At 38.5% G+C, this 26179-nt stretch overlaps 3 protein-coding genes across 4 annotated transcripts in view; 1 reads left to right on the top strand and 2 right to left on the bottom strand.

Annotated features, from left to right (window-relative positions):
* On the bottom strand, nucleotides 1–6969 carry CRIPT (CXXC repeat containing interactor of PDZ3 domain). The gene is made up of 5 exons (XM_005523396.3): nucleotides 6888–6969; nucleotides 5948–6013; nucleotides 5473–5527; nucleotides 4706–4809; nucleotides 1–469 (listed from the first exon to the last, which is right to left on the bottom strand). Exons 1-5 carry the CDS (start codon nucleotides 6901–6903, stop codon nucleotides 405–407), a joined length of 306 nt encoding a protein of 101 aa, XP_005523453.1. The 5' UTR covers nucleotides 6904–6969; the 3' UTR covers nucleotides 1–404.
* Nucleotides 6966–25515, top strand: PIGF (phosphatidylinositol glycan anchor biosynthesis class F). The gene is made up of 6 exons (XM_005523393.2): nucleotides 6966–7005; nucleotides 7204–7450; nucleotides 9004–9095; nucleotides 9876–9992; nucleotides 14470–14578; nucleotides 25143–25515. The coding sequence occupies exons 2-6, from the start codon at nucleotides 7223–7225 to the stop codon at nucleotides 25254–25256; spliced, it is 660 nt and encodes a 219-aa protein (XP_005523450.1). The 5' UTR covers nucleotides 6966–7005; nucleotides 7204–7222; the 3' UTR covers nucleotides 25257–25515.
* The window catches only part of RHOQ (ras homolog family member Q), a 24088-nt gene continuing 16750 nt past the window's right edge, over nucleotides 18842–26179 (bottom strand). The window contains exon 5 of one of the 2 annotated variants that reach the window (XM_005523395.2): nucleotides 18842–25852. In XM_005523395.2, coding sequence (XP_005523452.1) covers nucleotides 25697–25852 — 156 coding nt within the window. In that variant the 3' untranslated portion in view covers nucleotides 18842–25696. The remainder of the gene's footprint in view (nucleotides 25853–26179) is intronic. The other variant, XM_088052734.1, reaches the window with a different exon arrangement.

Raw genomic sequence — 26179 nt, 5'->3', positions numbered from 1 at the left:
TAAATGAAGATACTTTAATAAGGTGATGCAAGTTCAGATTTTACACATCTACAAAACATTACCACAAGATAACCAGAAGACTTGTGATAGGGGAAAAGTATTCATCTCCAAGATCCGTGTTCTGAGGGTAACAGTTTCAACCTATCCCCTCAGATCCTCTCCTTCCCTTTGAACGGTTTCAGTTTCAATGGCTGAAAGCCATTACCTTCAAATACCAGTTAATATTAGTGCTAAAACAACAATAATGAAATATTATGTACATTTTAGGCAATCAGACTGTCTTTACTTCTTATTCCAAGCAAATGTACTATCTTCCAGAAAGTAATATTCACAAATTATTTTAGAGAAAAGTTACTGTACAAAGACACTGAAGCCAAAGTTCATAAAAAGACTAGTCAGTACAATTAGACAGATGTTTGCTTGTAGTTCTTCGTATCCAAGACCTTCTTGCCACACATTGAGCAGATGCCTATAAGCACACAAAGTGTGTAAATTATTTTAAAATCATTAAAATCTTTCCTCAAAAACACAAGATCTTTTTTAAAAAATTGTTCAAATGAGCCCTTATTGGCAATCTATCTGTTCTCAGACATGTTCTCAATAGATACTACAAATTTAGAAGTAATACTAATACAAATTAATGTGTGCAGTGTGTGTGCAATCCTTCCACTAAGGAAAATAAGCTCTATTTTGAGAGCATTATCATTCACAATACTGCAAGAAAGCCTCTGTAAATGGCTGGAATGCCTGAAGAAAGCCAGAAAAGGCTCACTTCTGACAAAAAGGTAAAACTGGTGTATTGTTAATTGTTATAAGTCCTGTAGCCAAACAAGCCTGAGACGGACAGAAAGTAGCAGGGCTAAGAAAATACAGTCACCAACAAACTGACTGCTAAATGGGGTATTACTGAGAAAGTTTAGAATACATTTTCATAGAATTAAGGTATTTATAGAGCAGGAGTGAAAAACAACGAACACCAGGAATACTTAAGAGCTGAATGATGAACACTGATGTCCCACAGGACTTTGTCCTAAACTCTAAGAGTGTTAAGTCAAAAGACCAGAGCACCAAAATGTATACAAGTTTGGCAGAGGTTGTCTCAATCGTTTTCTCTCCTTTCAAAGCAGAAAGGTGCTAAGTCTTTTATCTGGTAGGACCACAACTCAATTTACACAAACATTCACCAATAGACAAAAACATGCATCTACTCCTGCTTTCTTCAAATTGTGTGCTTTCATATATTGACATCATGACTGGACACGTATCTAAAAGTCCATTAGGGAAGAGAACAGCAAGGAACATGCCACATCATTTACTCTGGAGACCAAAATTCAGCCCAGTAAATACTGACTTCAGGTCTAAACTGAGGATTAATTAACTTGAGAGTGCTTCTCAATTTCAGAGATATGCAACAGCTGAAGCACTGAGCTGTATGACTGCATCTGCTTCAGGAAGTATGCCTTAATGATGTATTTGATGGTCAGAGAGAGCACCTAAAGCACTTACAAAGTTCTTAATGTTATGAACTTAATTTTATAACGCGTTCAACCTGGAAGGATACACAAACAAAGACCAAATCCTGAAGTGTTGTGGCGTGTGTTTAATAGTTTGTTAATTTATGGTTGTACAGTTAATGGCTTGTTCCTATGTTCCCCCATAGTTGGTTTGCACCCAAGTTGTATCCTCCCCTACGCTGCCTAACATTGCAACCCAACCCCTTATTCCTGAGCCTTCCCCGCCTATCACTGCAACCCTGCCCCTTCTTCCAGACCCTTCCCTGTCAATCCCCAGTTGGGCTAATCCCTGATTGTATCACCCCTCTGGAAATCCCCAAATCCTGAAGGCCCCATTGGCCCATGTGACCTGTCCTCTCCTCTCCCTTATCCTTATTGGTTCCTGTATTGTAAACCCCACCTTGTGCTCCTTGCCTATTTGTCCCTGATTGGTTAAAAATTTATACCCAGCCCCTGAAACCTCCCTGGATTTAATCCTGAGCACAGAGGTCTTTGCCCCTGACCCCTTCAGAGAACAGACCCATTACTGGAACCCATAAAGAGAGCCTCCTCCTCATCCTTTGCCTCTTCCATGTGCTGACAGCTTAACGTGCTGTAGAGCAGCAGCTCTAAGGTTCAGCTCCTGCTGCTTAATTCAGGAGCTGTTCCCCACACTTGGCGTGGTGCCTTGGTGGTGGTGAGCTAGCCTGGCACTCCAGCACTGCATCAGCTGGTGCCCAACATGGCATAGACTGCTCCAGAAAAGGTGTCTATGGAGACATGCAAATACTTTAATCTACCGAATTTGGGAACATGAGTAACATTGGTCTGCCACGCCTCACAGCTTTCCAGCCCTTGGGGATTCACCCCGGATCCCAATGATGGGAATGGAGATCGACCAGAGTTTTGGGACCACTGTTAAAGATCAATTTTTGAGGAACAATGGTCCTCCCAGTGATCTCCATTCCCTGTGTGGGATTTGGAACTCGGTCAGACCTTGGCTAGGCATTACCACTGAAGACCTAGCCCCGATCTTTGAAGGGGGGAGAGGGGCTTAGTTCCCCAAGGTCACTGACCCCAGAGGCAAGGAACGCCTCAGAAACTATGGGAAAACCACTATCCGAGAGACAAGCACATCAGTGTAAACCAGATCTACCATTCAAATTCATTGTGTTGGGGAAGTTGCTACACCTCCATGGGCTGTTGTTTCAATGGGACCAGGACCAGAGGGACCCTCTCTTAATCACAGAATGGGTCTTCCTCAGTCACCAGCGCTCCAAAAGTATTACAAAGCCACAGGAATTGGTTGCTCAGCTGGTCAGGAAAGCTAGGGCAAGGCTTCGGGAACTGGCCAGATGTGATTTCTCATGCTTTCACTTACCGATCAACCTCTCTGAAGATTAAACATTTCCAGAGAGGCTGACAAAAGAAATGTTTGAGCAGTTGTTAAGGGAGAATGAGACACTCCAGACTGCTCTACACAGTTACATGGGAGAGGTTTCAGTCCATGCCCCTGCTTACAAATTGTTTAATTCCAATTCTGATTAATTCCTAAAGAGAAAAGGAGCAGGAGACCACTCAATGCCCTGTTTTCACATACGCATCTGGAGGATCCCAAAAGTCAGTGATGACTTGGAAAGATCCTCAAACTCAGGAGTGGGAGACAGATGTTGAATATGTTGAGGGTTCTCCTCAAATAGCTGAGTTGACTGCTGTTGTTAGGGCCTTTGAGAGGTTTCCCGAATTATTTAATTTGGTCACGGATTCGGCGTACGTTGCAGGGGTGGTAGCTAGAGCAGAAAATGCTTTATTGAAGGAGGTCTCAAATCAGCATCTCCTTGAGTTGCTTTCAAACTTAATCTATGCTGTCTCCCACCAAGAGCAACTCTTTTTCATAATGTATGTGAGATCACATACTGATTTGCCTGGCCCGATAGCCAAAGGAAATTGAAGAGCGAATTCCCTTGCCGTACCCACTGAGATGGCAAGGCTTCCTGATCTCTTCCACCAGGCAAAGCTGAGCCACCAAAAATACCATCAGAATGTACCTGGGCTGATCCTCCAATTCCATCTGAGGTGGGATCAGGCCCGGGCAATTGTGGCCGTGTGTCCTAATTGTCAGAAAACAGCCATGCCATCATTGGGATCCAGGGTGCCCGAGGGCTGGAAAGCTGTGAGGTATGGCAGACTGATGTTACTCATGTTCCCGAATTCGGTAGATTAAAGTATGTGCATGTCTCCATAGACACCTTTTATGGGACGGTCTGCCTCTGCCCATGCAGGAGAAACATCAGAGCATGCAAAGCTGAAGCCCACCCAAACCAGACATAAATTTAAGAGTACAAGGTTCTACCATGTGGGGTTCAGGCAGCCATCTGGGGAGGACCTAGCAGGCAACATACCTACACCACTGACTTGGTGACACAGCACATATTACTGAACAATTAATTCCACAAACAAAGCTTACTACTGGTTAGCTGCAGCTCTACATCTAAAAATCAGTTCATTTCATGTGCTATAAGAATTCCTTGGCATTAAATCATGTAACTGACTTCATGATGGGTTTTTTTCCATCCAGGAATTTTAGATGTAGCTATTTATAAAAATGGGAAGAGAAGGGACCATAAAAGGGACTGCAACAAGCAATTGAGTTTTACAACACCTGGGTTTTTTTAAATTAAGGAAAATCAAACATATTAGATGACAGTTCTCTATGTCAAGATTAAGCTTAGAGTTATTTTTCCAAATGTACTGCTTCAGATACTGGAAACATTCTAAAAGCAGCAGAAATACAGAATGACAAAGATTTAAAAGAATCTCCTTCAGTCTCTAGTCCTGCCCCACTCAAAACAGCCAACTTGGATAAGGCTGACTCAGGACTGTTCAAGTCATGCTCTGAATACCTCCTGTAAAGATTCCACAACCTCTGATGGTACTGGTTACTAGAATATTTGATCACTCCCAGACTGAAAAATTGCTTTCCTTGTATGTAATTAGAATCTTCCACACTGTAACCTGTGTACTCCAACTTCTTATTCTACTACTATGTACCTAAGAGACTGACTCCATGTCCCCTCTGCCTGCCTATCAGTAGTTGAAGATAGCAATTAAATCTCATTTTAGCTCTCTCTTCAAAAATACAAATTCAAGTGTTGTACCTCCTCTCTTGTTCCAAACCAAACTGGGGCATTTTGGCACAAAGTGAAACTCACCTTTTTTATAGGCACATCCTTGACAATAGTGGGACCCTGGCTGATGGACAGAACTCTTACAAATCCGACATATTGCAAATTTGTTCTTTCCATAAGGGTCAAACCTGGGAAAAAGGAAAACTATTTTATTTATACACCTTGAAATGAAGTAATTTTTCTGCCTTATCCTAAAAAGTCTAAGCCAGAGGGTGCAGTAGGAAACTCCAGCAAAAACTGTAATTTAGAAAATGGACATATAAGAATTATTTCAAATAGGCTATGCAAAGTATGCAGAAAAGCTCCCACTCTCCCCATGAAGAGACATTACTTCCATCGCAGACAACAACTTTGCAAATGCAGAACTAAAAATATTTATTTTTATGAAGATACTACATGACTTTGAACTTAAACACCTTCCAGCAGCACCTTGCCCCCTTGCAAACAGAAATTCCTGCAGACATGAAGGAAATACTCAAGAGATTATCCTGGCAATATTAGCACAGAAAATAAGTATTCTTGGGTTCTCTCCTACAAAAGCATCCAATCCTAGCAATTCCAGTGGGAACTGCAGTAAAGTACTTGCCCACACTCTATGACTGAGCAGAAAGCACTCATGAAATATGCATGGACGTATTTTTACCAACTAATCAAATACCATAATCCCTGCAATTTTAATTTATTAGGTGTATTTTGGACAAGTTTGGAGTAGTTGCCGAGGTATACAGGAAACAGGCCTCAGTTAGTTTTCTAACTGATGTTCTTAGCCAAAATCAGTGTTAAGTACTAACCTTGCCTTCTTTGAGGTCAATGCCTTGTTTTCATTTAATTTGCGACCACCGCTTTCTACAAAAAAAAATAAATCAATAACTGAATAAATTTCTCCGTTCCAAGTATACTTTAAAAACCTTAATTTACAGCTTTTACAGATACACAAATAAAGTCACAAAGAGAGATAAAATATTCAGCACAGCAGTACGGGACAGGGTAGCAGAACACTTTATACTCTGTTTAAATACTCTATGTATTGTCCTCCCATGCAAGAAGCTGAAAACCGGAAAACAAAAACAGATAAATTCAATACTGAAGAATCCTGGACAAATAAATTCCCACTGCATTAAATCCACATGGGAGGGAAAGTACATGACTTAATATTTAAGCTGATTAGTAATATAAAGTTTTGATCTTAAGATGGTAACATAGCTCAGGTGCCCAACTGGCTTTACAATACCTCAAAACCAAGTTGCTAAACCTTGCCGAGGTTACCTGTAGTGTTTCTTGCACCATCTTTCCATGTATCAGGAGTGATCACCGTTCCAAGTTTCTTCTCGCCTACATAGGGAAACATTACAAAGGGAAAAAACTCAGAAGCACAGAGTCACTTAGGTTGGAAAAGCCCTCTGAGTTGATTGTGTCCAGCCTGTGACTGATCAACACCATATAACTAGCCCACGGCACTGAGAGCCATAACTAGTCTTTCCTTACACACTTGCAGGGATGGTGACTCCACTGCCATCCTGGGCAGCACATTCCAATGTCTAATCTCCATGACTTGGAAGAAATTCTTCCACGTCCAAACTAAATGTCCCCTGGCCCAGTGTAAGACTATGTCCTCTTGTCCTGTTGCTTGCTGTCTGGGAGAAGAGGCTGATCCCTACCTGGCTACAACCTCCTGTCAGGGAGCTGAAGAGGGAGGGCATAAGGCCATCCCTGAGCCTCCTCCTCTCCAGACTAAACAACCCACCACCCTCGGCCGCTCCTCATCAGAACCTTGTGCTCCAGACCCTCCACCAACTTTGTTGCCCTTATTTGAACCGCTTCACCACCTCAGTGTCTTTTTTGTAGTGAGGGACCCGGAACTGAACGCAGCACTCGAGATGCGGCCTCACCAGTGCCGAGTACAGCGGAACAGTGCCTTCCCCGGTCCTGCTGCTCACGCTATTGCTGATACAGGACAGAATCATTTAAACTATGCGTATTAATACGCTCTACAGGCGGAGAATGACAGCTCACACAGGGGAGAACGACAGCTCACACAGGGCCCTAACGGGAACCGCCACCCGCGGCCCGCCTTGAGTAGCCCAGGACCCCAGGCTGTTGCTCCGCCCAGGGCAGCCGGGGATACCTGCGGGCAGGGTCGGGCAGGGCCCGGCGGGTGGGCAGGATTCCCCCCCCACCACCACCACCACCATACCCACGTACTCACACTTGTCGCACACCATGGCGGCCCCTCCACAGCCACCGCCACTTCCGGCACCGCCCCGGAAGTGCCGCCGGCCGGCCCCCGATGTTTTCCGCTGCCGGGTGGTGCCGCGCGCTCCGCGGTAAGGGGCGCGGCTGGTGCCTGCGACCCGCGCGGGATTTGGTTTTTTTGAATAAACGCCATTTCCTGCCCCAAAATCCTCATCTTCGTCCCCAGCCCGGCCCCAGAGCCCTGCTCTGCGCGTTGCGGCTGGGGAAGATGCTGCCCGGCGGCGTTGCTGCCGTGTGTTGGTGACGGGCCGGGACTCGGTGTCTTGCAGGTGCCGCTGCCCGGGCACCATGAGGGAGGCGGAAATCAGGAGGCTTCTGGCTGCCAACCTCCTTTGCGCTCTGTCCGTCGTCCTGGCCGCGGTTGTCCCGGCTTTCTTCCTGGACGGATTCAGTGTCCTGGGAACGCACCTCACGTGGCTGTGTGTTTGTTCTGTTTGTGTTGCTACCCTTAATATAATCTTGCATTTAGTCCTTAAACCAAATCAGTCTCCTAAGAGACGTTTCTTTGCTCACAAGGTAAGAATTTTTTTTTTTAATTCATAAGTTGCTACCAGACAATACCGAGGGGAAGCAAATTCTCTGAAATAATAAGTGAGAAAGAAGACAATTTTTGATGGTGAATTCTTATTTTCCACTAGTGAGTTGAGTGTAGCAGCTTTTGAAACAGATTTTTAAAGTATTTTCATAACGTTAAACTTTCTCTACCTGTAAATAACCTGTTCAGGTGAGTGATTCTATGCTTTCCTGTTTCTTGTCAATGTAATGTTTTTTGTAGTCCCAAGAATTTGCATGGTGCTAACACCTGGCAAAATTAAATGGCACAGAACTCATTTTGTAGTCCAGGCCTGGCTCATTCTGATAAGTGGATATACCAAGAAGAAATGTCTTCACACGTTTCTCGTGTGTAGTTGTAAGTTTGTAATAAGAGAAAAAAAGAATTACAGAATCTGACACATAAGAAAGATACTGTGCTACATTTGAACAACTTAAAAAATCATATGGAAAAGTATTAAAATGCCTGCATTTCCTTCTATGATGAAATTTGCATACAGAAGAATCTAAAGTTGTGAGAAACTTTTTGTAGTTAAGAGTTTGCAACGAGGAGCATTAAAGGTATGAATCCCTTTTGAGCAGAGTGATTTTGGAGCAGCACGAGACTTGCCCCAGAGTTTTGAAATCAGGTGGATAGTCTTGTACTCTTGACTTGCTGAGCCAGGCAGTATGTAGTGCTCTGAGGTGGTTCTTAAACATTTAAGTCATTGTCCCTTTGAGCGTATCTTTGTATGCAAAGCTTCTGTCTAGTTTTGCTGACTGAGTAGGATGTGAAATGCACAAAACCATGATGGAAAGCAAGTATTTTAACCATCTGTGATTTAGAAATGAAGCACGCTTCATATTCTAGGTGAGATTTCATCCCAGGAAATAAATATAGAAAGGAATAAATAAAGAAAAATAAGGGTTCAAGGAAAGTTACGGATTTTGCATTGGTGACCTGATCAGAACAGACCTAACCAGAACTGTTTATCAAGTGTTTTGGCTTCTACATGATATAGTGAGTACCCAGAAACTTGTTTAAGTTCATAGAAAATTATGTGTTTTCCAGGCTATAGAAAGTTATGGAAATTTCTCAAATACATTCAGAATTTAAGATGTAAAGTTCAAATTGTAGTTTTAGTTAATGTAATTTTTATTCTCTGTGTAGCAGACTTTTTTATATGGTATGTTTTTGTGCTTTGAATTTTTTTTTGTGAGAGTTGCCTTTTGTTGAATGAATATGACAGTAAAACAGAAGTGTAAAAATATCCAATAAAATTACTTCTGATTATATTTTTTGTATGTTTGCCCTGTTCAATGGGATGCATGAAAAAAAATGTAGGTAGAGTGTAGTATTTTTAAATTAATTATTTAAAGTATTAATTGATGGAAAACTTTTTGAAATATGCCATGCTATTATAGCTGCAGCTGAAATTAAAAAGTAATTAGAGTACAATGCTGTTGATAAGATACAGACTTTGTTACTTATGTTTCATTTTGAAGCACTATTCTGATATTTCATTGCTTTTTTTTAGATATCCAGATTTCTAAAATGCTGTATATACTTTTTCATGTCTTGCATACTATTTCATGCGATTATTGTTCTTTATGGAGCACCTCTCATAGAGTAAGTCAGAAAACCCTCTCTTTCTCTAAACATTCTAAGGGGCAGCTCTCCTTGCAGATGTTGATATAAGTACTTGTGCATTTTCTGGTACACTGGAAGTTAAGGGATAAGCTCCTAGCTGGGGAAAGAATGGTGGCTGTTTTAGCTTTCTTTTGGTTTTGGGTTGTTGTTCTGGTTTGTTTTTTATGTTAAACATATGGCTCAAACATTTTTTGGAGTTTCATTTAGTCATTTTCCCTATAAGATTCTAAGCCACACATTTTGCATATCTTTCATCCTTTTGCTATTAGTGTTTTAACTTTTATCAAAGTTTAAAGAAAGAAGTATGAAGCAACCTGGGTTTTGAGAGATGCACTAAATTGCTGACTAACAATAGTATCATGTAGTTTGGTTTCTTTGTTGCTGTCGCAACATCAAACTGAAAAAATAAGTGGAATAATGGAAGTAAATATCCAAGTATACTTCAATTTAGAACTAATGATCTATCTGAGGTACACTTGTGGTTTTTCAGAAATGTTACAGGTATCAGGCATTTCAAAAAATTACTACATCTCACCCAAGATAACAGCAGAACTTTTTCCAGCTTCCTTTACTATTCTACAGAGAATAGTAGAGAAGAAAGAAGAAGAAATAAGAAGAAAATATTATATTCTTCTATATGAAGTTTAAGAAAACACACATGCTTCCACAAGTTGAGTTAGAGGGGCTTTAAATATTGGAACTTTTAGAACATTAGCAACCACCTCACTTTATTTAGTAATATTCTTTTTCTTTTTGTAGGTCAGTGACTGAGACATTTTTGTTTGCAGTTCTTCTGTCTACATTTACTACTTTACAGTGCTTATGTTTGCTGGGACCAAACATACAGGCATGGATACGGGTATTTAGTAAAAATGGGTAAGTTCTAACTAAAGTTTCTGATATTTCTCTGAATAGAAATGGTCAGAATTGATGTAAGCAATATATAATGGAATTTCTTGTAAGGAAAACTTCCTGAATGATGGGTGATTTTTGTATTTGTGATTACAGACATATGAAAGCTTTTCTGACAAAGAAAGATTTATTTGAAGACACTGATTGAGAAAAACAGCTTTTTCTTTTTGGTGTTCAGATGCTAAATCTCACTTTATATGCATTTGAAGGAAGTAAAGTTTTCAGCACATATTCTACTGGAATAAAACATTGTGCAATCCTGTATAATGGTTGTCAAATAAAGGGGAGACCTGACACTGAGCTGTACATGGAGAATCTTGCACGTGATCCAGTAGTACCTTTGTAAATACAACTTTTAAAATAGGAATAAGAAGTCAAAACAAGCACTGTTCTAAGCTTTAATATAATGTTGAAAATAACACATGACTTACTGTGGTCTTAAGTATGTAATCTTAACCTACACTCTTTTTTCAATTTCAAAGTAAGCTGTTTTGAGTGTCAAAGTTTTGAAGCATTAATATTTCAGGATTATGTTTAAAGTAAAACAAGCCTTCTAACTGCATTTTCACCTGCCATTTTCATGGCAGCCATGGCATTAGCATGTATCAAAGATAATGTATTTTTTAGAAGATTTCCATTTCTTCTGCCTTTTTTCATTCCATCAATAATAGCATGTTGAAAGGCTGGGACAGTGAAGCATAAAGAGGCTTTATATATGCTTGAGATTCAATGAGATTTTAGTATTCATTCTCTTTTAATAGTTTGTAATGGTGAAGTCTCATCTCAGAAGAAAGTGAAAAGTTGTATTACACTACTGACCTATTGAATTATTCTTGGTTTGTACTCCTATAGGGAAGGAAAAAGCTACACTTTAATACTAATTTCAGGTATTAAATTTTGGTTTATCTCAGTTCTCAAATTAATGAAAAATATCTTGAGTCCTTATTCAAGTAGTTTACACTTGTTCTTTGTCAGTGGAAGTGTAAATATACTGTAATAAAAGCAAGGAGTTATTTAGCCAAAATAAATCATTGCTGATTCACTTGGTCATCTCTGGAGGTTTTGCTGCTGGAAATAACAGCTGAATTGGAGTAACATGTTTGACAATATCAGCCAGTTTGTCCCAGGTAGATTTTGAATGCCTGTTGACTTCTTTCTTTTGTAGTCTAGATCTTAATGCAATTTCAGTGTAATCATTGCATAGGAAACAGTTTTCTTGTTTTTACACTTTTGCTCTGAGGACTTGTTAGTAGTTCTTACTAGTGAGCCATGTGACATTATCTGAGTAAAATGCTTATTAATTATGTTTGTTCGCGCTTTGAGTGAATATAGACTAAAAAGAAATATTGTAGCAGGTTTCTTTATGGATTGTAGAACGCTGCTCATTTAAAAATAATCCTCTTATTTTTCATTTGACCTCATGAAATTGAAACATCTGAGGTCTGGGCATGAGATGAGTGATATATTACACATGATACATAATATATTAAAAGGTTGTCTCTAACTTAACCATGTGGAATGAGGTGGAACTAGTTAAATAGAAGAAATGGATTGTTAGGTAAAATTAACAGAGCTGCTTTCCTTGGAAGCAGAGTTTAGGGAATTGCACTAAACAGTAAGTTTGAAAGTCTGATTAAGTGTATAGCTTAATATGAAAAAAGAATTAGTTTTAAAAAAGTATCTGAGTGCAATTTAGACTTTATGTGCACATAGAATGTGTGAGAATGTATGTGTATTCTACATCACAAACCCTTCCATTCTTAGTTGGCTATAAATAGGGCCCTTTTTGCTAATTCTGCATTTGAAAAGGGGTGGGCCCACTCCAGCATCTCTGAGCTCCTTATTCTGACATCTAGAGTTGTGACTGATGTCAGTGTCATAACACTGATCATAAGCTGTCATGTGCTGCTGTGTGCAGTTAGAGAGAAGTAAAAGCTACAGAAAGGGTTATCAGCATTAATGGCAGCATGTGGCTGTTATTTAAATAGTGTTTCAGTGACCTAGCTGAAACAGCCTCCTGCATAAAAGTCTTTAAGAAACCAGTTTTCAGTTGCCTTTTTTTTTTTTTTCCCGCTCGCTCCTTTTGGAGACTGTTTATTTCAAGTCACTGCTCTGAGAAATTGTGTTGAAATTTCTGGTATAATAGCAAATATAACGTGTTACCAGGGTAGAAAAGAGATTCTATTTGGATATTGCCAAAAAATAGTAAAAAACTGTGATGTTAGGGCTCCTTCCTGTTTTCATTATGTCTATTTTATCACTTTGTTTGTGAACTGCATACTCTGTTACAGACTTGAATTGTCCCTTGTAAGTGTAGACATCATCACATACCAAGGACTGCTTAGTATTTAGTCCTGCTGCAGCCAAGAATTCTAAATGTTGTCTATGAGGAAACTGTCTCAGTAGATTATGTCAGCTAACTTCTTACTTCAAACATTATTTAAGGCTGAACTGAATTTATTGTATTAATAAATTATTTAAATTTAAATAATTGCTTTAGGCTTCTAAAGACCTTTCTGCCACTAGTGTTCATTTATTATCTTAAACATTGCTAGTTTTCTCTGCAGGATTATCTTAGTTTAAAATGAAAGAAACCTGGAAAATGTAAAGCTCATAAACATTGCTGCAGTCGTTAGTCTCATGCAAATGAGGAGTTTATGTGGTGGTTTAAAAAAGAAAAGTGAGCAATGGGAACACTGCTCCTTCAGGATAATGCTGGAGGACAAGTCAGGTTGTCTATGAGTAGCCAGTCCATGCTGTAGAGGGATTCAATTAGCAGCTGAAATAGTTGTCAAACTGCCAATGGCTGTTTTTCACTTGGGCACACCGTGCCTTGTTAATTCTGTTGTTTTGCATTTGGGCTAAGTCTGGTATCTCCATATGGTACACCAGTCTCTGGTGAATCTGTCACACACACAATATATCTTGTGAGGTATAACTGTACCTCAGTCAGTCCTTGGTGTATTCTGTCGTCTCTTCAGCTGCTTTAAGGCTGTAGTGAATATTCTCTTCCTTGTTCTGCCTAAGAGCTCTCTGCTCAGTTATTCAGCTTCTGAAAATAATTCATAAGAATTTTCTGAGTGGAGGCTCCTAAACAGTTTTACAGTTGCATCAGGACTTTTCTCTTCAAGAAAAGAATCTCATACCAGTAGAATTGTAAACTGGAGTATATTTAATTAAAGGAATCATGGTATTGTAGAAGAAGCAGTTCTACTTAAAATGTGAACCTTGCACTGTCATTACTTTTTTCTTTTACTTCTATTTCTGCAAACATTGAAAAATTTTTGCTTTAAATTTGTGAGCTGTTTGGTCAATAGCAAGTACAGCAGTGTGTACTCGGAAGTAAAGAAATTTTATTCTTTCCAAAACCAAGTGTTCATGTCATGCAACCTAAACAGCACATGCGAAGTTCGAAGTTTACTGTGCGTCTAATTTTCGAGCCATATAAATGCCTGTATATTTTCCTCTGTTAGCTGAAGCTAGGTGTACATTTATAGCCTGAGATGTAGCAAACTTAAAACTCAGATCTCCTGCTGTACTGATTGAAGCAGTGATTCTAGCCTGCTTCTCCTGTCTTTAAACTGTGCCCTACTGTGTTCTGAACTTCTGTTGCTCATTTCTTAATTGGTACCAAGTACCCAAATGCTCATGGCCTGATGAGCAAAGCAGAGCAGTCAGTTGGTACGCTGATGATAGTAAGCACTCATCTGTTAAACAGAAATCCAAATTTACAAAAACTTTTTGAAATCAGTAGTGGCAGAAGGCTATAAACAGAATTGAATTAATTTAACATCTCTTACAATATGTGCCATGACTGCTAGTGTGAGAGTTCTTCAGTGTGCAAAAAATTTATCCTGCAGCCAGCATACTTGAAGTTGGATGCACTGCTATCAAAGGGCTCCAATGTGCAGTTACATTTACTTGCAGTGTTTCTTTCCAGTTGATGGAAACTTGTTTTGAAATATTCTCATAGTGGACTTCTGTGTTAAATTTTGAGTTGTTGTAATCATCAAATATGTCTACACCACAGAATCCATTGCGACTGTGCTTGCACTTTTCTGTATAGTCCCACAATACTCTTTCATGTCTGCCTCTCTCTTCAATGCACACAGTTATCAAGATAGATTTATTTGCTCAGTCTAGCAGTGTTTCAAGCTCAGTAGGAGTATTTCCAGGTAACATAAATTAGCTTTTGCAGTAAACATCTCAAAAAAAAAAATCCTGAAAGTGTGGTATAAAAGGATTGTAATTATAGCTAAAATATGCAACTTAGATTTTACTTCTAGTTTGTATGTTTTAGGAGAAACCTGCATGCTATTATCAAATATATGGGAAATTTTATATCTGTTCGTAGCCTCAAAACTTTTGGGAGGAATCTGATCCAACTCTCTTCCATGGTAACTTCTGCTGTTGTTAAAAACTTGTAACACACTTTTTACAGAGCTATGTCCATCTGGGAAAGCAGTCTACAGATTACTTCCATGTGCAGTTTACTTGGAGCTTGGTTTGGAGCATTTCCTATTCCTCTTGACTGGGATCGACCTTGGCAGGTTAGTATGTGCACCCTTACCATAAATGTGTAAAATATTAATTTTCTGGAAATGCACACTACACAAAATTGCTCTGAAGCTGTTCAGGTGTATTGCACTTGATCATATGCTGTTCCTACGGAGTTACACCAAACTTTTAAAAACTCATTGGAAACATCTGTGTATAGGGTGTAAGGAAGTGAAATGCATTATTTTTACTTGCAGTTTAAATAGGTTCTTTGTTACATACTTGTGAGTATCTGTTGCATGCAAATTTTATAATGAAATAGAGCTCTAATGATTTGGGTGAGAAACTAGACAAGCTGGAGGAGAAATGTGAAATGAAGATGGCTTCAAGTTCGCCTTCAGTCTAGTAGCTTTTATTGTTCACAGGTAGGGAAAGAAAGATGCTTTCCTGATGTTTTAGCTCCCCTCTGTCTTCCATAAAAGCACTTACCAGAAGGTATTTTAAATGGATTTAGATTGGTTTGTGAAATGGTGTAGCCGAAGCACTGTACTAAACACTTCTGATTTCAAAGGAAGGCAAACATTAGCTTTTTAGTTGAACAAGGAAAAACATGAAGCTGGCATTGCAGATTCTATCTTTATAAATTCAAATGCTTATGCTATTTTCTTACTATGTTTTTTGGCATGGAGAAATGCTTAAATTAAATGTAACTGAAGTCTGCAATTGCCAAAAAATTATGGCACTAGTAACAACGTTTTCCTACATGTGCTCAGTAGAGGTTTTCTTTCACCTGGTTACCAAACTTAATACACTTTTAACTGAGTAGTGTCTACCAGGCCTGTTCTTAAGCAGATTGTTTTGGAGATTTCTCCCAGAAATCAGTGTAACAGGCAGCACAGTTTCCTCTGTGATATTATAGATGTGCTGTGGCTTATAGCTGCACTTAAATGGATTTTAAAGTAGCATGTCTCATCTGGCAGGTTTGTTTTATTCCCAAAATCTCAGACTTTGCTAATATGCTGTGTATAAAACCTCCAGCTTTTATGCACCAATGATATGAGGAAAACTTAGGTCAGGGGGCTCTGATTAACAAAACGAAGATACTAGTAGCTGAAGACGGATACTTAGGTAAAGTAAATTTTTAGCTTTTTGTCCGTTCCCACATCTTCCAATAGCAGGAGACACAAGTTTGATAATGATCTGAAAACCTTCTCTGTTTGAAAACTCTTCCAAGTTAATAAAAGCCAAACATGACTGCAAATTTAACTCTATAATCTACACTTAAACATCTAAAACTATACTATCTGACTCCTCAGAACAGCAAAGCATCTGCAGAAACTTCAGATACCCAAATTTGTCACTTACTGTTTCTGGGTGTGAATGCTTTCCAGTGCTCCCCGTGTGTCTGCAATTTCCCTTTTCCTTCACCATCTCCACCCTAATTTCTGACATAACTCCTATACCAAGGTTAGCAGGAAGGAGTTTATGACTCTCAAGTTCTACATCAAAGCAATTTTCTTTTGATTAGTTCTAGAGCATTTGCTGCTGTTCTTTCCCTTCTGCTCATTTTTCCCATCCTCACATCTCCATCTTACACCTTGTAGAGTTTTAAATAGTGGGGTGGGGGAAGAAATTTTTTGTTCCATTTTGAGTCTGACCTGTTAGATCATTAATGATGTGGGTAGTTCAAGAGCAGCCATAGAGAAGTTTGCTTATCAGTTCTCAGGCTGCCGCTCCAACAGTCTTTGAAAACTGCAGTTTTAAATGCTAATTTAAGATCTGCTGTATTAGGGGAGATGAAAGAAGTCTTTGTTAAAATGTAATGTAGTTTTCACAAGTCCAGTTTTTTCAGCAAAGCAACACAGTGAAGCCCTAAAATTGTAACAGATCTTCAAGGCAGAAATCAACCTCTTTAAAATAGCTTGTCAAGGATCCTGCTCACAACTCTCAGAAGTTTTCAATCACCTATTAATAACCTATTATTTTTGTGAAGGTGATCTCTTAAATATTGGTCACCAAACCATAGAAGTGGTGGCAGTGTCCCGGCCATGTATTTTCAGTATTTGCCCAGGAAACACTGTTTTCCAGCTTGCCCAGCTCAGCCAAGCTGAGATAAATTGTGAATCAGGTTCTGGGCAAACCAAACCTCATACAACAGCTGATGTCTTTTGTCTTCCTACTGAACAGTATGGATTTAGCAACCCAGGTATTGCATGTAGTAGCTGCATGGCTGTCTCAGACGTTTTGAGAATGTTTCTGTTCTTCAGAAGTTCACTGGTCACTGGCACAAAGCTCCTTTTCCCAAGAGTATTCCTTTTGCTACCTGATGTCAGGTGATTACAGAAACTCATAGTAAATTCTTTCACTGTAACAATAAAAGAGGTGCTTTCTGTGTTGTCTTCAACCTCAGCCAGGGGAAAGAAGAATGATCCTCATAAGAGTCTGCTGTTGTTAGAGATCTGTTTAGTTTGGGTAGAAGAGCTTCAGTGCCAATTGCGCTTGAGTGACCTAACCACTAACTTACTGAACATAAAAATACCTGTGCATAATACAGCTGCAGGATTAATGATATTTTTAATCTTCTCCAAATACAAGGACTAGGAGTGTTTTACATAGAACTGAAGTTTGCATAGAACTCTGTATACGAACTCCAGCTGGTATGTTTAAGGGAATGCCTGCAGATTTAAGTCTCAAGCAAGGTCAGAAAGAAATCATGTAGATCTTAATGTAGACTTAAAAGTAATCAGAACCCAGTCAAAACTAAATTACTTCTAGACATCTGCATGAGTAAAGTATTAAGCTGTTGTGCTTCTGACATCAGCTGTTTCTTGTATTAGCCTAAAAGCAGAGAGCTTGAGGATTACAATTTTGGATTTACCCTTTTCCTATCCAAAAATGGATTCAAATAGAACAGCTTAGTCTTTGAACCTCAAGACCAGCTTTTGAGATAAAAAGAGGTTTCATTAGTGATTGTTTTCCTTTTTGTATTTTAGCCTTTGTGCTGTAAACAGTTTTTTTTTTTCATCTGTAGTGGAAATGGTTCAGCTTTAAAGCAGAAAATGTGATTTAAGTGTTACTACTTGGGGAAGACTAAAGTGGTATTATTATTTTAGGGAGCAGTGTTAAGGCCTGTAAGCTTGTTTATTGCAAAATCTGGTTCTGATGTTTATATTGATTATAGCTTGTATTTGTGGTATAACAACATGCAATGGAAACACAGCTGCATTGCCACCTGTAACTTCAGACAATTCATTATTGGCAGACTGTCACAGACAAGGTAAAATTGGTACTACAAGAACTGGATGGATCAGCAATAGTTGAGAAATACCATGTGATAAAGCAAACCAAAGGATTGTTGCTTCTTCCCTTGGGCTCTGTTGGTAGCCCAGGAATGTCAAAAATTGTCAAAACTGCAAAATATCCAGCTGGTACAGAAATGTGTTGTGAGTTTGGGATGAAAAATGCTATTGCTATTGATTTCGCTTTGTTAGAACAATATAATATGGGATAAGGTTTACAGAAAAAGTCACTGTGTCTTGAACTGGCATATTTTTCCACTTAATTGGGATTTAGCACTTAATCAAATCTGGTGTCTACACTTTAAACTGTATACAGCTTAAGAGTGTCTACAGTCAATTTTTAAATTGACAAATCATTCAGAAAGGGAGAATGTAAAGCTACTTCTGTGGAGTCTGGTTTGCTCATAGAAATGGCTTCAAATGAAAATGGTCTGTAGTCACTTACCTAAAGCAAACAAGAGGTTGGAGAGAGTACTGAGAATCCCAGGACAGTATTAAAGAAAGCTGTCTGAACTATTCTGTAAGATATTTGTCTGAATTTCCACACTCATACATGTGACAGCTCTTCTGCTATCACTTTTCTGCCTTGTGTCCTTCAAAGAAAAAACAACGTTGGTTTCATTTTTGTTAATCTGTTTCCCTGCCCTTGGCAGTCTGGTTTGGGTCTAACATATTTTCCTGCAAACTTAATAGAAGAACTGAAAAATTACCTGGTATGAGATGTATGAGTAGAAGCTGAGAAGTCTTTTGTACTATTACCTGGATCTTACCTGGTCAGAAAATCAGATGTCAGCATCCTATGTATCTTTCACTAGAATTTGTTTTAACTTAAAAGTTCTTTAGGGTTCTGTGGAGTAAACCTGATGATGAATTTCGTAACAAGAGTTCCAATTCATGTGCTAATGACTAATGTGCAAATTCTGCTTCATCCTGACTTATTTACAAACCAAAGGAAACATATTGCTTCTTTATACATACATCTTGTGACATGCAACAAAACTGAGATAAATACAGATGTCTCAGAAAATCTTCACTTTATTTTTCATGTTTATGTTTGAAAAATATTTCATACAGGGGATATTCAGATTAGTGTCCCTCTCTACTCTTAAAAATAATTGCACTTTTTAAGCAAACAACAACTTTTGTACTAACTAAATATTACTTAATTAACAGGAACAGAATATTGTTTCAGAAATAAACTAACGTTAATTATCTAAATAATGTTTGAGAATTAAAATGAAAAATATATAAAGCATTTCTGTTAGAAGTATAAAATACAGTGCTGAAAGTCAGTTTGTGTCCTATGTTTCATTTTTTTTCATTATTCTGATGTTGTTCTTAAAGCAAGTTTTAAGCATGCCATGTACGTTACTCCTCTTCTAGCTTTAAGAAAAATTTTGTAACTATACAAAACAGTTGGTCAGGGACGCCTAGTCTATTGTTATTTCTGGTTGTAGGTCTGTAGAATTCTGCCGATCTCAGACAAAGGTAAAGACAATTGCCTTACAGGAATGCAGGTTATGTCAATAGTTACATTTCTATATTAAAAACAAAAAAAAAAACCCAAACTTTTTGTTCTGACAGGCATGTTTCAATTAAACTGGGAGACTCATCTTGCCAGATGAGATGTTTTGAGATGGTTATCTTATTTTTCAGCAATTTTTAAAACAGTTTGCAGCACTTAATTGTGATGATTTAAATAAGGCTGTTCTAGGCAATTTAGACTTGTACATCCATCTCCTTTTGCCTCTAGGCCTCTGAAGCACAGTGGGTATGTAAGGGTTACAGTTAGCTAGGACAGTTCTACAAAGAAATAGAAAACAACTTCTTTTGTTACAGTTGCTTAGTTTTTCCAGATAGCCTTTTTCAAGTTGATGGTGTACTTTTAATAACCACATGTGATCAGGATCCTGGTTTCACAAGTCACTGAGAAGTGGAACTTTAAAAGACACCACCACTGAAACAGAACGGGATGATGTAGGACTTACTAGGTACATCCTTTCTCAACTCAGCCTGAGGAAATTAGTTGCAGAACAACACAGAATAGTTAAAGACCACAACTTTATCAGCACACTATATGTGGTGGAACTATTATTCCAGACACAGCATTTGCCACTGACAACAAATGGATTTAGCTCACTGAAGAGTTCCTGGGTTTATTGCGTGTTTTGATGACAGACTTCTAAATCATATCTCTGCGTTTGTTATGTGCATGCCCTTCCATGCGTCTGGGGGATGTTTGTAGCATAATTTTAATCTGTAGTACCTGTTGCTAGTGGTAAAAAGTGACTTGGAAACAGTATTCTACAGTGTTATCATTATGTAGAAGTAAAATTGCTATATTCCTACTTCATAGTGGATACTGCAAACATAATAGGTAGTGCTGATATAGCTCACCTGAGTTGTCTGACTGCTATGTAATTTAGCCGCTATGACTGTAAATATTAGCCTTAGATACCTCTCAGACATTCGTAGCCTGAAAAATAATCTGGAGAATCTTGGGTGCAGTTCTTGATCCTTACTCAAGTAAGCTGAAAGAGGACTATGAACTTTCACTCTACTTTAGTTCTTCTTAACACAGCTCAGAGAGTTTCCTTCTTGTATTCCTTTTTGGATCTACTACCTGCTGTGAAAGTTTTGTTATAAGAGTAGCTGCTTAATGTGAGGAGGGATAATACGCAGTTGGAGATGTTCTAAACAGAGGTAGAAGCTTGTTCCACTTTAGTGTGGTTATCATTGTTTATTTAATAATGTGTTTTATCAATGTAAATGTTAATGGTGAGATCAAAGGCAGTTATGCTTGCTATAACTATAGAACACAAATCCATGAAACCAACTTCTAGTTACAAATACCAGCCTGAAAAAAACCTCACGCTTGCTTCTTGGTGTGTGCTGGTCAACACACACATTCTGTACAATGTGATAAGACACTTGTAGCTAATGTGTGCATGCAACCAAACAGATTAAAGGCATGTACTGAAGTTTTTAAAACAGTACAGACTAAACAGTCAGGAATTTAAGGCATGTTAGAAACAGGGAGGGAAAATAATTGTGCTCATTTATTCAGTTTTAAAATGAAACAAAAATTATTACATAGCCTTCTAATTGACAGTCAGAAATTAGCCTTTTGAAACAGTAAGCATACAAAAAATAATGTTTAGGAATATGAGAAAAACACTCTTAAGTTTACTAAAAAGATAAGTAAGTACAGTAGATTGCCTCACTGTATTTGCATTTGTATAATGAAAGTTCCAGCAGGCAGCTGCTTACTTCATAACATCTTTAAAAACTTGATGTTGTTCCTCTGGTCTATAAGAATCTGGCCTTTGTCTTTATCAGTGTCTATGTAATTCCCTTGCATGGGATGCAAGACTCTTTAATAGATGACAAAGCTGTCATGCAGTCCGAATTCTGGTTTAGCTAGCTACATGCACAGTCCAGCAGAGCTAAGATACCTTGCTGGGATCCTGCAACATGCTCTGCTTTCCATGCAATATGCTAAGCATTCTCACATCGTAGAACCTTAGCTGTTCTAAAGAGCGTTGCGGAAAACCAGCTCATTTTGTCGTGAAAGGTTGGCAATTCCTATTTTGAGTCATAATTCTTAAAATTAGTTCTAATATATACTAAAAACCTTGCAGTTCTGCTGTGTCTATTTATCTAGCCTAAAGAAATTCCTAGGAAGTCCTAACACTGCTGCCAGATGAAAAGACAAAAAGAAAATTTAAATGAATAGCAGAAGTCAGAATCATTTTGCATTAAACACTGGCTCATGCTCTGTCCATTAAAATGCATTTTTTTATTCTTGTTAAGATTTGTTTTTGCTAAGCTGCTGTTCAGGTTCCTAGTAATCATCTACAGGTTGTTAAAATTGCCCTTTTCATCATGCGTTTGTTATGTAAACTGATTCTTCTTGTTATTAGGCTGTGAAAATGGTAGCTGCTGCTTCCCAGATGCTGAGACAGATAAGACATTTCATGACAGCTTAATGAAAAATGTTCTGTTCTATCTCCTGCGCTCCCCCCACTTTTCTCTGCATATCAGCCTTTTTTCCCCTCAACAAAAGTGCAGCCAGGCCATGTGGCCTAACATCTTGTTCCCCTGCTGCTGACCCAGCCCAGACATGACATCAGTAACGGGGCAGGATATGTGAGCTTCCTCAAGGCAGAAGGGAGCATGATATAGGAGGAACTGAGCTGAAAAGTTCTCAGGGGGAGACAGGGGTGTATTACAAGTTGCATATTTTGAGCTAGCAGAATGGAATTTCTTGAAACAGACAGACAGATATTTGCTGCTTACATTTTTATCACTTGCCAGCAGTTCATACCAAGTCAAGGACTTTAAACCAAGTTTGAGATTTTATGAAAGAGAGGGCAAAAGCAGGCCAATTGGGTAAGTCAAAGTAATTTTAAAAGGTCCAAAAGAAAGTAATTTGATCTCAGAAAAATGAGGCCAGCATCTAATACAAAATAAAGCAACCCACTTCCACTGAAGGAAGTAACCCATTTTCATAGACAGTCAAAAGCATGTGAAAGTGGTGTTATTTCAGTGCAGCTGATGTGCTTAAGAGCCATAGCCTTAATCTGTTTTTGACAACTTGCTGCTTTAGATATACCCATGGGCGCCTCAGGCTATGTGTAGCCTAAAAGCCATCAGTCAAGAATAAAAGGTGCAAAACTGGTATTATTACGTGTTTGTTAGGGGGTTTTGCCCTGTGATGAGGGTTACACAAAATAGCATAAGGACAGCAATGCTCTTAAGTCCAGGCTTTTAACTGCTGTGCTTAGGGAGTTTTCAAAAGGCCAAAATGCCCTCAGAGCCACTTTGGGGTGTCCAAGCAGCACAGTAAGAATAAATACCTGCTAGTACCCTTCTGTTCCATGCCACTAAAAGGGATGAGGTGGTGTCTCTTTCTGTCTTATTCATAGATGGGAGATGGCATGTTTTATGTTTTCTTCCCTTTGTTCCATATCTTTGCCACCTGCCATTTGCGAGTGTTCAGAGGTCAGAGATTCAACTGTTAAGACAGCCTGAAACTTATGTAAGGTAACACTGACTTTTAAAAACTAAAGCAAAAATAGAATGTTTTAGAAGACTGACAGAGGCATAATTAATATTAGCATAGCTATTGAAAAAACACATCCCGAGTTGCAGTTCAGTCTGGTGCAAGAGGCTACAACAGTCAGCAGAGATCTTTTTAATCATATCAATAATCACCCATTATACACAAAATAGCACAGTATACAGGGTCATTGGGTCATCAGAGATATTTTCTCTCTAGTTAAGGGAATATGATCAATTCAGAGTCCATCATCTAGGTTCCTATAGTTCTGTAAATCAAATAGGTGACTACAAATTCACCTAATGTAGGTAAAAATTCAATGAAGGATTGATCATTGATCACTCAGCACATTTGATGTAAAAGCACCACCAAGTTAAGAAACCTTTGTCCGTAGTTTTGTGGATATTAGAGTGGTATTTGACTTCATCAGTGGATAAAAAAGTATGACTTGTGTTCCATCTGCATGTTACTGTGGGCGAAAGGGTTTCAGAGACTTTTTTTATTGTTTTGTCCTTTAGATATGTGTTAATATGCAAAATGCTAGGAATAATTTCATTTCATTTAGAAGTTGAAAAGATTCGCCTGAAGTGTAAGTTTAGCCAAAGCCCCAAACTTGTGTGAGTTTGAAATATATTTTGTACCTTACCATGCCAAAGCCTCTCAAGGCTTTTTATAGATGATCTGCAATACACAGTAAATGAATAAAAACAAGCAAATCTTTGGCTTGAGAGGCAACTGCTGAAATACTCAGCAACAAAAACAAGCAGCAGAGACAGAATGTATGAAAGTGAAAGAATGAAACAAGGTCAATAAAGAGTACCTAAGGCATCTTGTTTAATATTCAGCTTTGCTACACTCCTTAAGACCTCCAGATAACATATAAAGCTGTAAATGCTAAGGAATGTGAAGATGAAACAACTGAGGAGGTTGAAGATGAAAGAGCAGAGGACAAAATACATTACTCTTATTCATAGTTAAAATTCGCATGATCAAAGGATGTGAAGAAATATATTCTTTTATGTGATAATGAAGTAAAGAGAAGAATCAGAGCTAGGAAAATGAATGAAAGGAGGAGCCAGTACCATTACTGTTGTAAGTTCATTTGATATTCATGATATTCATGAATTGCAAGTCAAAATGAAGTAGAAAAGAAGGCTGGAGACTGGGCTATTTCCTCTATGGTCTAAGCACGTTTCTCAGTCTCAGGTACTATAGAGGGGGGAAATACCCCCTTAACTTAAAAAATGAAAGGAGAGTCCAGTCTGTACTTGCTTTAGGAATATGCATTACACAGCAGGAACTACAAAACTGTCCTGGAAAAAAACAGTGCAAAGGAGAATTTTGAAGAGGCCTGGGAATTCTGTTTATTCTAAAATAAATAAATGAATTACCACCTTAGTTGAGAGTCATCAAATGCAGTATGTAGTGGACTGGTACTATAAGCTACATCTGATGACAAACTGGTTAAGTCTTCGTTTGGCCACTCCTCCCTGCAAATCATTACCAATTAAAAAAAAAAAGGGGGGGGGCAGGGGAGAATTCCATTATTACTCTGGCTCAGTACAAGATGGTTTGTTAAAGTGAGTCAGCTCTATTGAGTTGGCTTCCTTTTCTTATACTGTAAAATAGAGCATATAATTAAAGCTCTCTTTGACATTACTAGCTTACTAAAAGTTTGATGATCTGGGTGTAAGATGTTCAGTCAGCTTCCAAATTTGTGTTCCCTCCCTACTGCTAGCCAGAGGGAAAATTATCCTCTTACATACTTTTCAAGAAAAAAAGCCAACAAACCTCTATTCATCACAGTCTCTGGCCTTATTTGAATACTACTAATTCATCTATACACACCTAAAAGTTTCAAAACACCATGAGAGATTGAAAGGAGAAATTGCTGAGAAATCTGTAGGTGTACAAAAACGTGTGCAGCACAGTAGGAAGTTAGGTCAGCTGAATGCTTTAGGGGATATAAATACCTCTAAGGGTTTTTTTTCCATAGAGTTTTTTAACTATCAAACTAAAGTCTGCAATAGCCAGAAGCCTGCTTACATTTTAATGCATATTAATTAAAAATTATACAATGGTATTTAGTGTTTATGAAGATGATTGTCATGCCTTTGGCATTTTTAGGAAAGCACATCAAGCTTTAAAGTAGAATATGACTACTGTCTTGCAGTACCTAGACTTTGTGCTCATGAAGTACAAAAACCCACAGAGATTTTCCTCATTGTCTGCTTTTACCTTGCATTCTCCCCTCAGGTATGGCCCATTTCCTGTTCCCTCGGAGCTACCTTTGGCTATATGGCTGGTCTGATTATTGCACCTCTGTGGATACACTGGAACCGGAAGCAGCTCACATACAAAAGCAGATAACGAGCAAAAAGAGACAAGGTATTTCTTTGTGCAGATTCCATACAGACTGTGCAAAAGTTGGGGTTTTTAAAGATATATATAGATATATATAGTCAAAGCAGAAGGCTGTCCAAATTCAGTTAGAGTATTTCAGGCCAAGCATCTCCACTCAATAAAATCACACAGATGCCATTTCAGCGTGGTGCAGTTTTTGCTTCCTCTAGACTGTGTAACCCTGAGAGATTGTACCTTCCAGTCTGAATAAAATATTTGTAACAGATGTGGTGGCTTCTTATTACAAGTTCGTTGAGTTTGATTTTATTCCTCTGGATTTAACTGGTTGTAGAAGGCAGAATCATAGGTTTGACTTTCAAACCTGGAACAAATTCACTATGTACTTAATGCATTGTACTTAAAATCAGTAGAATTTCACAGTAAGCCTGGCCATTGTCAAATGTCTCTCACGTGATCAAACAGCAGTTTATGCATCTTGAACCTATTCTCTTCTTCACTGTGTGTTTCTTTGGAGTTAGAATGGCTATAATAGCTTCATCAAAAACAGTCTTCAGTCCTTTCTGTGTTAAAGCTGAACACTCCACATAGCAGTAGGCTCCTATCTGTCGAGAAAATAAGTTAATTCAATAGCAGTATACCTCAGCTGTTCAATTCTATCTGGGCACTTCTGCTCCCCCCGCCCCCCCCACCAATGCAACATTACAATGTTTGGCTGCAATCTAAAAAAGTTATCTCCATGTGCACCCCCTTGTAGGAGAAAATAAGATTTGTCTTTTGTCCAAAGATCTGGAAGGTATTTAAGTTTGTCGGTTTCTGTGGGAAACAAATAAGTTCTTTAGATTGGCAGTGGAGGCCTAAGATATGGTTGATAATTGAAGAGCAAAAAAGAATTACATGACCCATTTGTGTTTCAAAAATAAAGGCTCTGT

This window comes from Pseudopodoces humilis, chromosome 3 (assembly GCF_049639895.1).
Source record: "Pseudopodoces humilis isolate 2021_Gansu_Grassland_sample_001 chromosome 3, ASM4963989v1, whole genome shotgun sequence".
In the NCBI taxonomy this organism is placed as follows: domain Eukaryota; kingdom Metazoa; phylum Chordata; class Aves; order Passeriformes; family Paridae; genus Pseudopodoces; species Pseudopodoces humilis.
Note: the sequence above shows the minus strand (reverse complement) of the source record. Positions and strands in the feature narration are given on the sequence as shown.

Bases quoted from the DNA above. Each gene is read 5' to 3' on its own strand.
- CRIPT (XM_005523396.3), bottom strand. The intron at 5,528-5,947 runs GTAACCTCGGCA...TTTTTTTTGTAG, and splicing joins TGGTGCAAGAAACACTACAG to AAAGCGGTGGTCGCAAATTA. The intron at 470-4,705 runs GTGAGTTTCACT...GTGTGCTTATAG, and splicing joins AGGATGTGCCTATAAAAAAG to GCATCTGCTCAATGTGTGGC.
- PIGF (XM_005523393.2), top strand. From the start codon at position 7,223: ATGAGGGAGGCGGAAATCAGGAGGCTTCTGGCTGCCAACCTCCTTTGC. The intron at 9,993-14,469 runs GTAAGTTCTAAC...CACTTTTTACAG, and splicing joins CGGGTATTTAGTAAAAATGG to AGCTATGTCCATCTGGGAAA. The intron at 14,579-25,142 runs GTTAGTATGTGC...TTCTCCCCTCAG, and splicing joins ACTGGGATCGACCTTGGCAG to GTATGGCCCATTTCCTGTTC.